General features: G+C 40.9%; 1 protein-coding gene across 1 annotated transcript in view; it reads left to right on the top strand.

Annotated features, from left to right (window-relative positions):
- Positions 1-16,674, top strand: part of oca2 (oculocutaneous albinism II) — a 503,930-nt gene that overhangs the window by 362,574 nt on the left and 124,682 nt on the right. Inside the window, exons 18-19 of the mRNA XM_072264241.1 lie at positions 6,777-6,904; positions 15,467-15,526. Coding sequence (XP_072120342.1) covers positions 6,777-6,904; positions 15,467-15,526 — 188 coding nt within the window. The remainder of the gene's footprint in view (positions 1-6,776; positions 6,905-15,466; positions 15,527-16,674) is intronic.

The raw sequence follows: 16,674 nt of genomic DNA on the forward strand, positions 1-16,674 counted from the left end.
TCCCGTCCCAGTGAAAGGGCTCAGTCCAAAATGTCAACTGTTTATTCCCCTCCATAAATGCTGCTTAACCTGCTGAGTTCCTGCAGCAAGTTGTGTGTGTTCTCCTTGAGGACTATCTGTAGGAATTATCTGTGACTAATCCAAACCCATCCACACCAAGCCACTGCCTCGCTGCTATAGAACACACGAGTATGTTGAGGTGTCATTCAAGTGCCCTCCATTCCAAAATCCGATCACAAATTCTCTGCAAGAAGTGAGAATTTCAATGTTTTGATTTCTCGGGAAATTTGGGTAGAGCTATTTTTCATTCCTGCAACTCCACATGTAGAATTTGATTTTTTTTTTTCCCTTCACCAAAAATAAAACAATAATTCTGAAGACCGACTTCTATTTGTTTTTACACTGGTCAAACTCTGAGCTGGTAATACCTCATATAAGGAGGAATTTGCTTTTGGAAATTGTGCATCCACAAACAAGCAATTGCATTTGCTTATGAACTTATTCCAGAATACTTGAGTCAATGATGTTGCTAGATTGCTCGGGGGTACAAAAATGGATTCGTAAATTTGCAGTGGCCAGACAAGTTGCTTTATACAGGTGTTGTTATCATTAGCAATTTAGTTGCAATTTATTCCAGAAGCCAACAATTTATGTAGTCATCTGAATCTTTAGAAAACCAAATATACTTATTTTCCAGTGATATAAGTAGAATAAAGTCACCTCTAAAATGAACCAAATGTGAAAGCATGCCCTATACATGTGTTTATGATTTTAAAGCTTGATACCATATATTTTTCTCTGAAGAATACTGCCTTACAAACATTTCCCTATTATTTCTTATTTATTTTCTATCCACTGCCATTAATTATCATGTTCCATCGGGAGTATTCTAACTGGTTGTTTCACCATCTGGTAAGGAGGGGCAACTGCACAGAATCGGAAAAAGCTGCTGATGGCTGTGAGCTCAGCCTGCTCCATCATGAGCATTGGCCTCCCCAGCACTGAGGATTCCTTCAAAAGGCAATGCCTCAAAAAGGCGGTATCCATTATTTAGGACCCCCATCAACCAGGACATGCTCTCTTCTTAATACTTCCATCAGGGAGAAGGTACAGGAACCAGCTTCAATGTTTTAGGACCAGCTTCTTCCCTTCTGCCATCGGATTTTTGAACAGATAAGGAACCAGCCCATGAACACCACTTCACTATTTTTCCCCTCTTTTTGCAATATTATTTATTTATTTTAAATCTCTGTCTTATTGCATTTTTTTGTATTGCACCATACTGCTTCTGCAAAACAACAAATTTTAGGACATACTTTAGTGATATTACATCTGTTTCTGATTGTGTCTTTTTTTTATCAGAAAATAATAAATGTGTTTCATCTTTATAAATCTTTTCTGTTTAACTTTCTCCCTTTCTGTGTTGCTTGTTTCTCATAATTCTTTTCTTTCCGATCTACTTATTCCTTCAGAGACCGGTGGATTCATATAGCATAGGCAGATGCTCTGTGTGCGTATTACCTGCACACCTCATTAGGGGGATGTCTTGGCAGAAACTAATTAGAAGGAAAGCAAATAAAAGTACAATGATAAAGTGACTTCTCCATGAATTTGAGCACCTTAAAAGGCCGCAGATTAAGAGGCAGGTCCAGCTTTGCAGCCAGTGGTTTTATTGTGCAGAGAAAGAGGTAGAAAGTAAATAATCTAGTGCATCAGGACAAAAGGGCAAATCTTGCTGAAAAACTAATAGCATCTTGGAAAGGTATGCCATAATGAATGGGAAAATTGTCCAGTAAATTCAAGGCATTAATGAATAGTGTTGTCAATCCCCAGAATTCACTGTTGATTTACACCACACGCCATTGGTTTTATGCACATTGTACATCAGTCCTGGACTTCTGCTTACTTGGTGGTTTTCATTTTAATTGGCAATTAAACTTATCATTGACAGTTAAACCTGGCAATCAAAGTAATTGCCCTTTGATGATGTGATAATGTGAAAACTCGTCACACTAAAGTGCAACTAATGTAAGACAAAGTGTTACGAGTTCAAGCCTCACTCCAAGGGTTGACCATAAAACCATAAAACACAGAAACAGAATTAGGTCATTTGACCTTTTATGTTTGCTGCTACATAGCTGATTTATTATCCCTCTCATCCCATTCTCCAGCTTCTCCCTGTAACTATTGACACCCTTACTAATCAAGAGCCTATTAAGCTTTGCTTTAAGTATGACTAACATCTTGGCCTCCACAGTCACGTGTGGCAAAGAAATCCACAGATTCACCGCCCTCTGGCTAAAGAAGTTCCTCCTCAACTCTGTTCTAAAGGGCCGTCCTTCCATTCTGAGGCTGTGCCCTCTGGTCCTAGACTCCCCCACTATAGGAAACGTGCCCTCCACATCCACTCAATGATTGAGTGTATCATTTCGGAAAACTAATGGTAGGAAATTAACCTAAGCTCTCCCAAGTCATCCACACTGCAGAGCATTAGAATCACACGGGAGACCTGATTGATGCCATATCTAACCTCTCGTGGACATCACCATGTTCACTCAGGCTGTGCCAAGGTTCTGGAAGCACTTTGTTCATCTGTCCTACACCAGCTAGGGCTGGAAAATGTATTGATATTGGTTGATTATTGTCACATGTACTGAGATGCAGTGAAAATCTTGTCTTGCACACTGTTCATTCCGATTAAATCGTTACACAAGGATGTTGCTTGGATTGGAGAGCATGCCTAATGAGAATAGGGTGAATGAACTTGATAGAGATGTATAAGATGATGAGAGGCAATGATCGTGTGGATAGTCAGAGGCTTTTTCCCAGGGCTGAAATGGCTAACACGAGGGGGCATAGTTTTAAGGTGCTTGGAAGTAGGTACAAGGGGAATGTCAGAGGTAAGTTTTTTACACAGAGAGTAATGGGTGTGTGGAATCACTGCCAATGACACTGGTAGAGGCGGATAAAGTAGGGTCTTTTAAGAGACTCAGGTACATGGAGTTTAAGAAAAATAGAGGGCTATGCAATAGGGAAATTCTAGGCAGTTTCTAGGGTCAGTTATATAGTTGGCACAATATTGTGGGCTGAAGGGCCTGTAATGTGCTGTAGATTTCTATTATTCTATAAGAAATAGGAGCAGAATTAGGCCATTCAGCCCATTGAGTCTGCTCCACCATTCTATCATGACTGATCCCGGATCCCACTCAACCCCACACACCTGCCTTCTTGCCATAACCTTTGGTGAGCTGACTTATCAGGAAACACAGTGCAATCAGGTAGAACAATGCAAAACAATAACAATGCAGCATAACGTTTAATAGCTACAGAGAAGTGCAAGATCATAACAAGTTGGATGTGAGAGCACTAGTCCATCTAGTCACACAACAGATTGCTGGACAAATAGGACACCGACCAGGATTAAAGTCTGTAAGTGCCCTAACGAAGGGTCTTGGCCTGAAATGTCAACTCTTTATTCCTTTCCATAGATGGTTCCTGACCTGCTGAACTCCTCCAGCATTTTGTGTGCATTACTCTGGATTTCCAGCACCTTGTGTTAAATTCAATGGATCATGTCTGACCTTTTACTTGTGAGCAGCACTGTGGTACCATTACCGGAGCCACTGCCATGTGGTGCCAGTGACTGAAATTCGATTCAGACTTTGAGTGATGTCTACATGGTGTCTGTATGTCCCCCTCCCCCTCACCGCCCCCTCCACCCCGTGATTGCATGGATTTCCAACGGTTGCTTTGAATTCCTCCCACAATCAAGGTTGCAAGGATAATTGGAAACTGCCGATTTCTCCTAGAGTGTACATGTGTGGTAGAATCTGGGGATGGCGGGGGGTGGGGGAGATGTTGATGAAAATGTGGAGGGGTGAGAAATGTGATTAATACAGGAAAACACATCGAAGGTAAGGGCACTTGGGATTGAGGTAATCTTTTGAGGAATATAGAAGTTAGGAGAGAATTTAAGAAAGAAATTAGGAGGGCTAAAAGGAGCTGTGAAGCATTATAGGCAAGTAAGATTTAAGGAGAATCTCAAGACATTCTCTAAGTGTATCAGGAGCAAGAGGATAGCCAGGGAAAGATCAAGCACCAAATACTGACCTGAGATTCATTTTCCTGCAGGCTTTCTGTGAAAATGAATCTCAGGGTAGTATTTGGGGATATATACATATAATAAATTTACTTTGAATTTACAGGACCAAAGGGGTAATCTATGTGTGGAGCTAGGTGATGTGAGCAGTGTCCTAAATGAATACTTCTCAAAGGGATTTGAGGGAAGTGTTTTTTTAAACACGTAGAATGATTGATAATTGAGACTTGCTGCTAGAAGAGGTGGTGAAGTCAGATAAACCACCATGTCTAAGAAACATTTAAACCGACACTTAAATAGACAAAGCGTTGTAGGAGACAGTCTTTATGCAGACAAGTACAATTACATAGATGGGCAAACATGTCAGAATGGACACAATGGGCTGAAGGGCCTATTCAGTGTCTGTAACATTTCCCTATTTCTGACATTTACTTGGAACATTGTATTTGAAGGGCCCAAAGTATTGTTGAGAATCCCTACCACTCTTCCCACAATCTCTTTGACTCACTAACATCAGGAAGGAGGTACAGGAGCATCAGGACTAAGACTGCCAGACTGGGTAACAGTTTCTTCCCCCAGGTTGTGAGACAAAAGAATACACTGCCACCTCTGAGGTCTCGTCAACACAACAACGAGCTGATTACTGTTTACCTGTGCTGTGCACTACATGCATTTTGAATTATATTTCATTAAATTATTTATGGTAATATTTTGTTTTATGAGCTGTATGTGACACATGTTTTGTGGGCGTACCATGGTGTGGAGGAACATTGTTTTGTTTGGTTGTATACATGTACAGTTAGATGACAATAAACTTGAACTTGAGCCTTACTGTGACTATATGACTCAACAACTTCCATTGTTCCTTGATTCCTGTATGTAATTTGAAATATATTGCTGATTGATGTCCCTTTTTCCAAACAGCACCACAACTTTTCTGTTTCCCTGTTTATTCGTGGTTTGATTTTCTCTGAGATGTGTTGGTACTGTAATTGGCAAAGTAGCAGACAAAGTACAGTAATTCATTGATAATGATGAGCTATGTGACTAGATAGTGTGGATGTGGAGAGGATGTTTCCAATAGTGGGAGAGTCTAGGAGCAGAGGACACAACCTCAGAATACAAGGGCATCCCTTTAGAATCAGAATCAGATTTAATAACATCGGCATATGTCGTGAAATTTTTTAACTTTACGGCAGCAGTACGATAAAATACATGATAAATAAATATAGTGAAATAAACTGAATTAGAATAAGTATATATGTAACACACATAGAAGTTGCTGGTGAACGCAGCAGGCCAGGCAGCATCTCTAGGAAGAGGTACAGTCGACGTCTCGGCCCGAAACGTCGACTGTACCTCTTCCTAGAGGTGCTGCCTGGCCTGCTGCGTTCACCAGCAACTTTTATGTGTGTTGCTTGAAATTCCAGCAGCTGCAGATTTCCTCGTGTTTGCGAAGAATATATGTATGTCTATTAAACAGTTAAGTTAAAATAAGTAGTTCAAAATAAAACAGAAATTAAAAAAAGTAGTAAGGTAGTGTTCATGGGTTCAATGTCCATTTAGAAATTGGACAGCAGAGGGGAAGAAGCTGTTCCCAAATTGCTGAGTGTGTGCTTAAGGCTTCTGTTCCTCCCTCCTGACAGTAAAAACGAGAAGATGGCACGACCTGGGTGGTGAGGTGGAGTTCCTTAATGATTGACGCTGCCTTCCTAAGGTGGTGCGCTCCTTGAAGTTGTCTTGGATACTAGGGAGACTAGTACTCATGATAGAGCTGACTAGTTTTACAACTTACTGCAACTTACTTCGAGCTGAGGAGATGAGGAGGAATTTATTTTGCTAGAGGGAGGTGAATCTGTGGAATTTATTACCAGAGACAGCCATGGTGACCAAGTCATTGTGCATATTTAAAGTGGTGGTTGATAGGTTCTTGGTAAGTCCGGGTGATAATGGTTACATAGAGGAGGCAGGTTTGGAAGGAAAAATAAATCAGCCATAAATGAATGGGAGAGCAGCCTCGATGGGTCAAATGGCTTAATTCTGCTCCTATGCCTTATGGTCTAATGGTGTATATCATAAATACATTTTTCTTTTTTGTGTACCTTGCAACTGCCCACACAACTTCTATTTAGCTATAATTATGACATGGAATTAATACTGATATATAAAAAAGCTACAGGTCGTTCTTACTGTACACCAACCCACCAGCTGGAAATCCCAAATTGTTAATTGTTTTAATTTGCATCGACCATTAACTTTTGGCAACGCAGTGAGATGCACAAAATGAGCTGCTGTTTCATATTTATCACACACAGTTTGATAACCAAAGCGGTAAGGAATCTCTTCCGATAAAGATCCTAGAAATAGTTTTGAACACAAGAGATTCTGCAGATGCTGGAAATTCAGAAAATACACACACAACACTGGAGGAACTCAGCAGGTCAGGTAGAATTTATGGAGAGGAATAAAGAGTCAACATTTCAGGCCATCCTGATGAAGGGTTGCAGCCTGAAACGTTGACTCCTCATACCTCTCCATAAATGCTGCCTGACCTGCTGAGCTCTCCCTGCACTTTTTTGCATATCACTCTGGAAATAGCTTTCATTAAGTTTGAGTTACTAGTTTTTGATGTGTTATTTATTGTTCATATACTAACCTTTTACATGCATTTTAATAGGTTGGATTGCAATATTAGGTGCCATATGGTTGCTGGTGCTGGCAGACATCCAAGACTTTGAGATAATACTGCACAGAATAGAATGGGCAACACTTCTATTCTTTGCTGCTCTGTTTGTCCTGATGGAGGTACATGTATGCTTGTTTTTTTTTAAATTAATTGTTAAAGTTAGGATTACATGCTTAATTTTTTTCAACCCCATTCAAAGGATGTCATGGTTTTACAATGCATATATACTTTGATTATAAATAATAAACTTTGAATCTTTGAACCCGGTTCTCCTGGTGGCACAGTTACGTAGCAGTTAGCGTCACACTTTACAGTGCCAGCTGTAAGATTGGGGTTCAATCCCCACTGTTGTCTGTAAGGGGTTTGTACATTCTCCCCCCATGACTGTGGGTTTCATCTGTATGCTCTGGTCTTCTCCCATATTCCAAAGATGTACAGGTTAGAGTCGTTAAGATGTGGCCAAGCTATGTCGACACCTGTAGCATGGCAAAACTTGTGGCTCTCCCTAGCACATCTTCTTCCATGACTATGTTGGTCATGGACACAAATGACACAATTCACTGTATGCTTTGATGTACATGAAACAAATAACAGTAGTATCTTTTATCTTTCCTCTCCTTATAATCCTTAACTCCCTTCACCAATAAACTCAGAGGAGTTCAGAGAGTTGAGGGCCGATCTCACCTAAACCTACCAAATACTGAAAGGCCTGGATCGGGAGGGCATTGAGGGGATGACAGAATAAAGGGACATCCTTTGAGAACTGAGGTGAGGAGAAATTTCTTCAGTCAGGGGATGGCAGATCTGTGAAACTTGTTTCCATAGGGAGCAGTGTAGGACAATTCACTGAGTGTAGTTTGGGTGGATATTGATAGATTCTTGGTTGGTAAGGTGGGGGTGTTAAGGGCTATCGAGATAACAGAGGAGAAAGGGGTTTGACAAGAAATAATCAACAATGCTTTAATGGCAGAGCAGACTTGAAGGGCTGAATGGCCTAATTCAGCCCCTATGGTTTTTATAGTTTAATTTTAATCAGCAAGAAACTGCAGCAACCAATTTCCCAGTAGACGTTAACTCTCAGGACAATGATAGTCTGGTGCGTTACTCAAGAACAAAACCGACTGTTCAATGGATTACAAAATGCATAATAAGACCTGTGCAAAAAGGAAGACATTTGCCCCTTGTTGTAACAATCTGCAAGTGGAGCTCAGCTTCTGGTGGTTTGAACAAACAATCTGCAAGTCAAACGGTGTCTGTGGTGGAGAAAGGTCAACATTTTGGATTGAAACCTTGCATGTTGAATGTTGAAAGATCTCAACAGAATGGATGTGGGGAGGATGTTTCTTTTGGGTGGGGGAGTATAAGACCAGAGGACACAGCCTCAGAATAGCCAGTGGGTGGTGAATTTGTGGAATTCATTGCCAGAGACAGCTGTTGGGGCCAGGTTATTGGGTATATTTAAGACACAGGTTGATAGATTCTTTCTTTATTTTCCAAATTTTATTTCTAGAAAATTTTTTAACCCCGAACCCTTGAGTCAGTGTTGGAATTGTGTAAATCATAGCTTACAAAACATAAAATTATCCATAAAATAAAAACAAACACGGCAGAAGTAAATATCAATGTAATAACCAAGTGTGTCTATTAGACCTCTAATAACAGAAAAGGCTGCCATTCAGCAATATGCTTCACCACTACATTCAGCACTATTTCCCTCCCCCCAGGAAACCTAAATATTTGCCCCATTTTTGTGTAAAGATAAGATTCTTGATTAGTCAGGGTTTGAAGGGATATGGGGAGAAGGCAGAGGATTGGGGCTGAGAGGGAAATGGGTCAGCCAGAATTAAATGGTGCAGTAGACTCGATGGGCCCAATGGCCTAATTCTGCTTCTATCTCTGATCATTTTATGGTCTCAGAAGGACTGAGAGTGTACCAGGGAAGTAGCCAGTATAAAGAGGAGGGGAAGTGATAAGACTGCGGTATTATCCTCTGTTTAATTTACAGTAGAGCTCTATTGTTAAGTTGTGGTGTCATACTGCCATTCGGCCTACTGAAACTGTACAAACCATCAACTGGCTATTATTAGATGAATCCTACCTTAACCCATTTTAACATATCATTTCCATTCATGACTCCACGACTATCACCCTGCCCCAAATTCTACCACTTACCTACACAATGAGTTCCAGTTAACCTCTGAGCACAAATATTTTTAAGCATTGTGAAGAAACCAGAGTATCAGAAGAAACCCAGGAAATGAGAGTCAGAACTGAACCCTGGTAACTGAGGATATGAACTTACTTACTGCCCAATATGCTGCTGGTGTTTAGGGCAGCATCTCTGGCAGTGTTCAGGGTTTCCTTCATCATGTCAGTAGTTTCCTCTTGGATTTCACTACTGTCAGTCGTGCAGATCCCAGGTGGAGACTCAGGAATGAATCATGCTTGGATGTAAAAGGATTCTTCGTTGCTGTTTCCATAACAGTTTTGTTTTACTAGTCAGGGTTGTTAGCCCTGAGTTGAAACCCCGAACCTGGAGGACCAACAGACCACGTTTAGTCTGGCCTCTACCCTTTGACCTGTTTGGCATGGGTGAACCTGCCAAGAGCCAAAGCGTAAAGTCCTGACTCCAGCCACCACACCTCTCTGGGTCATTGAGGCATGCAAGCCTCCAAATAATGATAAGGTTATGGTCCTCTTGGAGGTAGGGATATGAAACTTTACAACTTTACTAGTTGTATCAATACTACCCCCACCCTACCCCATGGGTGTCTCTGCTTCTGAAATTTGGTTCGATGGACGTTGATGGAAAGAACTTTTGAAGGCAAACTACAACAGTCAGAGGTCTTCATTGTTTTGCACTTAACATATGAAACTTAAGATTGAATTCTCAGATACTTTATCATTGTGATTGTTTCACTTCAAGAAACTTGCTATTGGTTTATTGTCACATGTACGAAGGTACAGAGAAAAATTTGTCTTGCATACTTTTGCACATTGGTTGCCTGTCAGCCTTTGTGCATGGCTTTTCATGCATTCTATAGTATTCCTTTGTTCTTCTGTGAATGCCTGCAAGAAAATGAATCTCAGGGTCGTAAATGGTGACATATACGTACTGGTTTAAAATTTACTTTGCACTTTGAATTTTTGAACTTTGTTTATAAAAATTAAAAGATTACACAGTGCATCGAGGTAGAACAATGTAAATATAGATCAGTAACATCGCAGAATAAAGTGCAATAGATACAGAGGAAGTAAAATGCAGGTAAATGATAAATTGTAAAAAGTAAGTTTGGAATAGGTGCATTTGCTAAGCTAGGTGGCATGGTAAAATTCACGGAAAGAAGTAACCATTTTCAAATGAACCATGAGTAATGGAATTGAATAAAAATTGGTCTGGCACATGTGGAATCTGAAGTCAACACAAAGAAATAGAGAATTGACTCAGATCTGGATGAAGATACCTTCAGGATTGTTTTATCCAGAACAGGGGGTGCATAAGGAAAATGAAATAATTATGTTTGCAGGTTCATGCAACAGGTATTGACAATGTCTGCAAGCACTGGGTTGAGAGATGATGCTTACCTGTCTGTGCAGGAAATGGCTTAAGGAGTAATGGCAGTTATGGGGGGCATCTGTCAGAGAAACTATTTGTTGCCAGTGAGGAGAGTAATACCATTTCATCCCCTGTCATTACTTACACTCATAATGAAGGATGTAATAACAGAACACTTTGATAAAAGCAATTGGATACGCAGAATCAATATAGATTAATGAAGGTAAAATCATGTTTGAAAAATGTACTGAAGTACTTTAAGGATGTGATCAGTAGAATAGACGCTCAGTGGCCATTATTTTTAGGTACATCTGCACACCAGCTCTTTAATACAAATACCTAACCAGCCAATCACATTGCAGCAACTCAATGCATAAAAGCATGCAGACCTGGTCAAGAGGTTCATTTGTAAACATCAGAATGAGGAAGAAATGAGATCTAAGAGACTTTGATTGTGGAATAAGACCATAAGGCATAGGAGCAGAATTAGCCCATTTGGCCCATCGAGTCTGCTCCGCCATTGAATCATGGCCAATCTTTTTTACCCCTCCTCAAACCCACTCCCCGGACTTCTTCCTGTAACCTTAGATGCTGGGTCCAGTCAAGAAGCTATCAATCTCTGCCTTAAATACACCCAGCAACCTGGCCTCCACAGCTACATGTGGTAAAAAATTCCACAAATTCACCACCCTCGGGCTAAGAAAATTTCTCCACGTCTCTGTTTTAAATGGACACCTCTCTATCCTGAGGCTGTGCCTTCTTTTTCTAAAGTCCCCCCACCATAGGAAACATCCTTTCCACATCTACTCTGTCTAGGCCTTTCTACGTTCAAAAGGCTTCAATAAGATCCCCCCTCATCCTTCTAAATTCCAGTGAGTACAGACCCAGAGCTATCAAATGTTCCTTGTACGATAACACTTTCATTCCTGGAATTATCCTTGTGAACCTCCTCTGAACCCTCTCCAATGCCAGCACATCTTTTCTTAGATGAGGAGTCCAAAACCGTTCACAATACTCAAGGTGAGGCCTCATCAGTGCCTCATAAAGCTTCAGCATTGCATCCCTGCTGTTGTATCCAAGACCTCTTGAAATGAATGTTAACATTGCATTTGCCTTCCTCACCACTGACTCTACCTGCAAGATAACCTTTAGGGTGTTCTGCACAAGGACTCCCAAGTCCCTTTACATCTCAGATTCCTGGATTTTCTCCCCTTTTAGAAAATAGTCCGCATGTTTATTTCTTCTCCCAAAGTGCATGACCATGCATTTTCCAACATTGTATTTCATTTGCCATTTTCTTACCCATTCTCCTAATCTGTCTAAGTCCTTTGGCAGCCTACCTTTTTCCTCAACACTGCCTGCCCCTCTACCAATCTCCATATCCTCTGTAAACTTGGCAACAAGGCCATCTATTCTATCATCTAAATCATTGATATACAGCATAAAAAGAAGCGGTCCCAACACCAGCCCCTGCAAAACACCACTAGTCACTGGCAGCCAACCAGAAAAGGATCCTTTTTCATTCCCACTCGCTGCCTCCTACCAATCAGCCGCAGCTCTTACCATGCCAGTAACTTTCCCGTCATATCATGGGCTGTTAACTTGGTAAGCAGCCTCATGTGTGGCACCTTGTCAAAGGCCTTTTGAAAATCCAAATGTACTACATCCACTACATCCCCTTTATTTATCCTACTTGTAATCGCCTCTAAGTGAGATGATCACTCAAAGAGAATGATTGTTAGTTGCATATGCGATGGTTTTTGTATCTCAGAAACTGCTGATCTCCTGGGATTTTCATGCACAGTAGTGTCTAGAGGAGGGGTTCCCAACCTTTTTAATGCCATGGACCCCTACCATTAACCAAGGGGGTCTATGGACACCAAGTCGGGAACCCCTGCTTTAGAGTTTACAGAGAATGGTGCAAAAAAACAAAAAAGTGAGCGGCAGTTCTATGGGTAAAAAGAGAGGTCAAAGGAAAATGGCAAGCTGACAGGAAGGTGGCAATAACTCACATAACCACGTGTTACAACAGTGATGTGCAGAAGAGCATCTCTGAACACACAACATGTTAAACCTTGAAGCTACAGCAGCAGGAAGCCTGAACATACACTTAGAGGCTACTTTGTTAGGTACAGGAGGTAGTTAATAAAGGAGGCTTTGAATGTGTATGGATGTGGTGAACTTGAAATTACTGAAGGTTTTCAATTAGACCCCGTGCAGGATGTTGATTGGCTTTGAGGATAATATACTGAAATAAAATGAGAATTGGTTAACCTGCTGGCAGCAAGGAGGTGGGAATAATTGGGTCATTCTGAGAATGGAAGTCTGGAATGTAATGCCGGGATTGGTGTTGGTCCTCAGCAATTCACAGTCAATATTTACTATCTGTGCAAGGGATAATATCTCATATTTTCAAGTTTCTTGTGATGCATAACCAGGTGGGATTTGCTTCAGACTTGGCTGATTTGGTAGCACAGAAATGGAGTTCCACACAAGGCAGATGAGGAAGGGTAGAAATTTCATTTCCCGAAAGGCATTTGTCAACCTGATAGATTTTGTAAAAACAACCCATCAGTTTAAAGAACACAAAAGATTTACCTCTTCCACCTCACCTCCCAGCTTCTCACAACCCCCACAACTGTCCCAAACATCCACCTACCTTCCCCTCACCTGGACTCACCTTCCCCCACTTTCCTATCCTGGCTTCTGCCCTCTTCCATTCAAGTCCTGATGAAGGGTCCCTGCCTGAAATATCAACTGTTCTTTTTGCTCCATAGGTGCTGCCTAACCTATTGAGTTCCTCTAATGTTTTGTGCATTTTCCTCTAGTAGCTTCACGGTTACTAACATTGATACAATCTTTATATTCCACACCTCCTGTATTTAAAGTCCTTAGCTCAAATTCTCAAATCTACAGGTAGTACACGACTTAATCTGTGATGGGAATGAACCTGTGGTTTTTATTTTCAGTCCATATTGAGGCTCTATGTTCTCATAAAACCTTATAGCACTAAGATACTTAAAGCACTCAAATTATTAATTCAAATGGACTAATTCTCTTGCCATATTTGCATATGAATTTCACTGCTTGTTAGCACTTAGTAACTATATAGTTTTATTTAATTTCTTCATTTTTATGATCTATTTCTGGCGAAGCCAAAATTTATTGCCCATCCTTAATTAGCATATTAAAAATAATATTGATGCCCCAATTCAATAATTTTAATAGGTGTTGGAGGAAATCAGTGGGTCAGATAGCATCTCTGGAGAGGGAGAGACTTTTGACATTTTAGGTCGAGGTTACTGTCCTCTCTAATCTGTGCAGGTGTGTGGCCACGCAGTAACTGAAATGCTCCCGCGCACATAGCCTTTGTTGCTGCGCAGCTGGAATTTTCTTAATATTTAAACATTTAATGTGCCGCACAGTTTTCAGGCCGTGTAAAAATTTCCTGCTCAGAACAATGGTTGGTCAGCGCAGTTGTTAAAAAAAATTAGAGGAAATGTTGGTCGAGACCTTTGATCCAGGCTGAAAGATAGAAGGCAAATCACCAGAGTAAAAAGGTGAAGGGATGGGGTGGAACAAGAGATGGTAAGTGAGAGGTGAATCCAGGTGGAGAAAGGTGAGTGGCAGGGAGGAGGGAAGGGTGGAAATGGCACCAGAGGCTGGGAGGTGAAAGGTGGATAGAATGAAGGGCTGATAGGAAAGGTAGGTGGAGCATTGAACCAAATAAGGGAGATGGAAACATTATGGGACCCAGTGGGAAGAGTGGGGGGAAGAGGGGAACAGAGGGGGAGCAGTTTACCTGAAATTGGAGATTTCATTGTTCATGCCATTAGATTACAGACTAGCTATATTAAAATATGAGCTGTTCCTCTATCTTGTAATCAAAATGGCCAACAACCAGGAGTGAATGTAATTGAATAGCTCTTTAACTGGATAGAACATAGACAATACATAGAAAATGCTGGAGGTCAGGCAGTATCTATAGAGAGGCATAAACAGTCAGCGTTTCGGGCTCAGACTTCATCAGGACTGGAAAGGAAGGGGTAAAAAGCTGTAATAAGGTGGTGGGAGAAGGGGAAGAAGTATAAGCTGGCAGGTGATAGGTGAAACCAGGTGAGGGGGAGCGGTAGGTGGGTGGGGGAAGGGGGAAATGAAGTGAGAAACTGGGAGGTGATAGTGGAAAATTAAAGGACCAGAATTACTGAGACAAATAGCTTACTATATAGTATGATCCTACGGTTTTGCATTTTTATTCAATACTTAAGTTAATCCTCTCAGCATCCAGTGTCACATCCTGTAAGAATTCTGTAATATTCAAAAAAGTGTTATTTCATTCTTCTAACTCTAGATAATACAAGCTAGACAATAGAGTGTTGATGGATGCCATCTATATCTTGTGATTGAATCAATAAAAGGGTTGCGAGGTGATCTGGCTGAATATTTAATGTGACCGTACTAATCTTCACTCTCATTGACTGTGAACAAATTTTTGACTGATTGTGGGCCAGTTTGGTTCTCAAGAGGTTCTTTTCTAGAACTGAAGTTCGGACCATGAATGTAGAGAATAACAAGTAGTAAAAGTGATCAGATTTATGGGTGTAAGTTATGGGAAAAATTTAAAAATGTCACATTAGAAATGAAATAAAATTAAAAACAATTGATTGAGAAAATGAAGTAAAATTGACGGAAGGATGTTATTAACGGTGTTTCAGTTTTAATTAAACCTGGTTAAGTCATGATCAGCTGATCATACACATCCAGGTAGTGTTTCCCAAAATCTGAGCTGCTCTGTCAGTGTTAAGAGTTTGTTTCAACATCTCAACATATCAGCTCAAAGGTAAATGCCCAAAACTTGACAAATGCTTCAAACACCAAACTGAGAGCTGCAGTTCTATAACCTTGAGGCAGGGCCTTCTAGCAAAGTGATAAATCCATGCTGAGTTCTACTATAGGGGAAGACTATGTAACTAGTGGTGTCACATTAACTGAAAAATGACAAATTTACCAGAAGTACAAATAGTTATCTGCTGACCCTGTCTTTGCAGAGAGCAATCAGGCCACCTTGTCTTGCACTGACCATCTCTTTCTTGATTTTACACTTAATTTACCATTTCTATTTTAGGCATTGGCCAACTTGCAATTGATTGACTACATTGGAGAACAGACTGCCATTCTGATAAAGGTAACTCCTAACTGTTAGAGTGGAAGCTCTGAGAAAAGAACTCGCTGCTTCTGCTGCTATCCATGCAAAGTGTAACTGATCTCAAGTTGCTACAGTGCTATTTAGATCACATTTAAACTGAATGAAACAGGAAGAATCCATTTGCTGCAGTCAGTAGCTCTGGCCATGCCAGAGGGTTGGTGCGGATATGAGAAGAATTACAGGCTGATTGATGGTTGGCCTCTGATATTCAAAGTTCTCCTACCTCTTTGCAATAGTTGCCCTATTCTGAGATTATTTGCACCCTTTACCAGAGTCGAAGGTGTACTTGCTGTCTGTCTTCTTTCACATCCTATGTTTGGAAGTAATCTACTATTTGTTGTATTCATGGAACGTCACAATTTTCAGATGAGACACCACAAGTATTTATTGGATGCACCTTCTCTGAAGTGCTTGTTAAAAACCAGTCTATATTAAGACCATAGGACCATAAGATATTGGAGCAGAATTAGGCTGCTTGTCTCATTGAGACTACTCCACCATTTCATCATGTCTGATCCATTTTCCCTCTCAGCACCAATCTCCTGCCTTCTCCCCGTATCCTTTCGTGCCCTGACCAATCAAGTACCTATGAACCTCTTCCTTAAATATACGCAATAACTTGGCCCTCACAGCTGCTTGTGGCATCGAATTCCACAGGTTCACCTCTCTCTGGCTAAAGAAGTTCCACCTCATCTTTGTTCTAAAAAGGACACTCCTCTATTCTGAGGTTGCGTCCTCTGGTCTTAGACTCCCCCAGCATAAGAAACACCCTCTCCACATCCACTTTACTGAGGCCTTTCAACATTCAATAGGTTTCAATGAGATCTCTCCTCATTCTTCTGAACTCCAGTGAGTACAGGCCCAGACCAGTCAAACACTCTTCATACGACAAGCCTTTCAGTCTCAGAATCATTTTCATAAACCTCCTTTGAACCCTCTTCAATGTCAGCACATCCTTTCTCAGGTAAGGGGCTCAACACTGCTCACATTACTGCAAGTGAAGCCACACCAGTGCTTTATGAAGCCTCACCATTACATGTAGTTAGACATGGCATATGACATACTGCAATTAGACATGGCAGGAGACTTGTGCATAGTAGGCTCTCACAAATATCAACAACGTGGTG

This window comes from Mobula birostris, chromosome 7, assembly GCF_030028105.1.
Source record: "Mobula birostris isolate sMobBir1 chromosome 7, sMobBir1.hap1, whole genome shotgun sequence".
NCBI classification, from domain to species: domain Eukaryota; kingdom Metazoa; phylum Chordata; class Chondrichthyes; order Myliobatiformes; family Myliobatidae; genus Mobula; species Mobula birostris.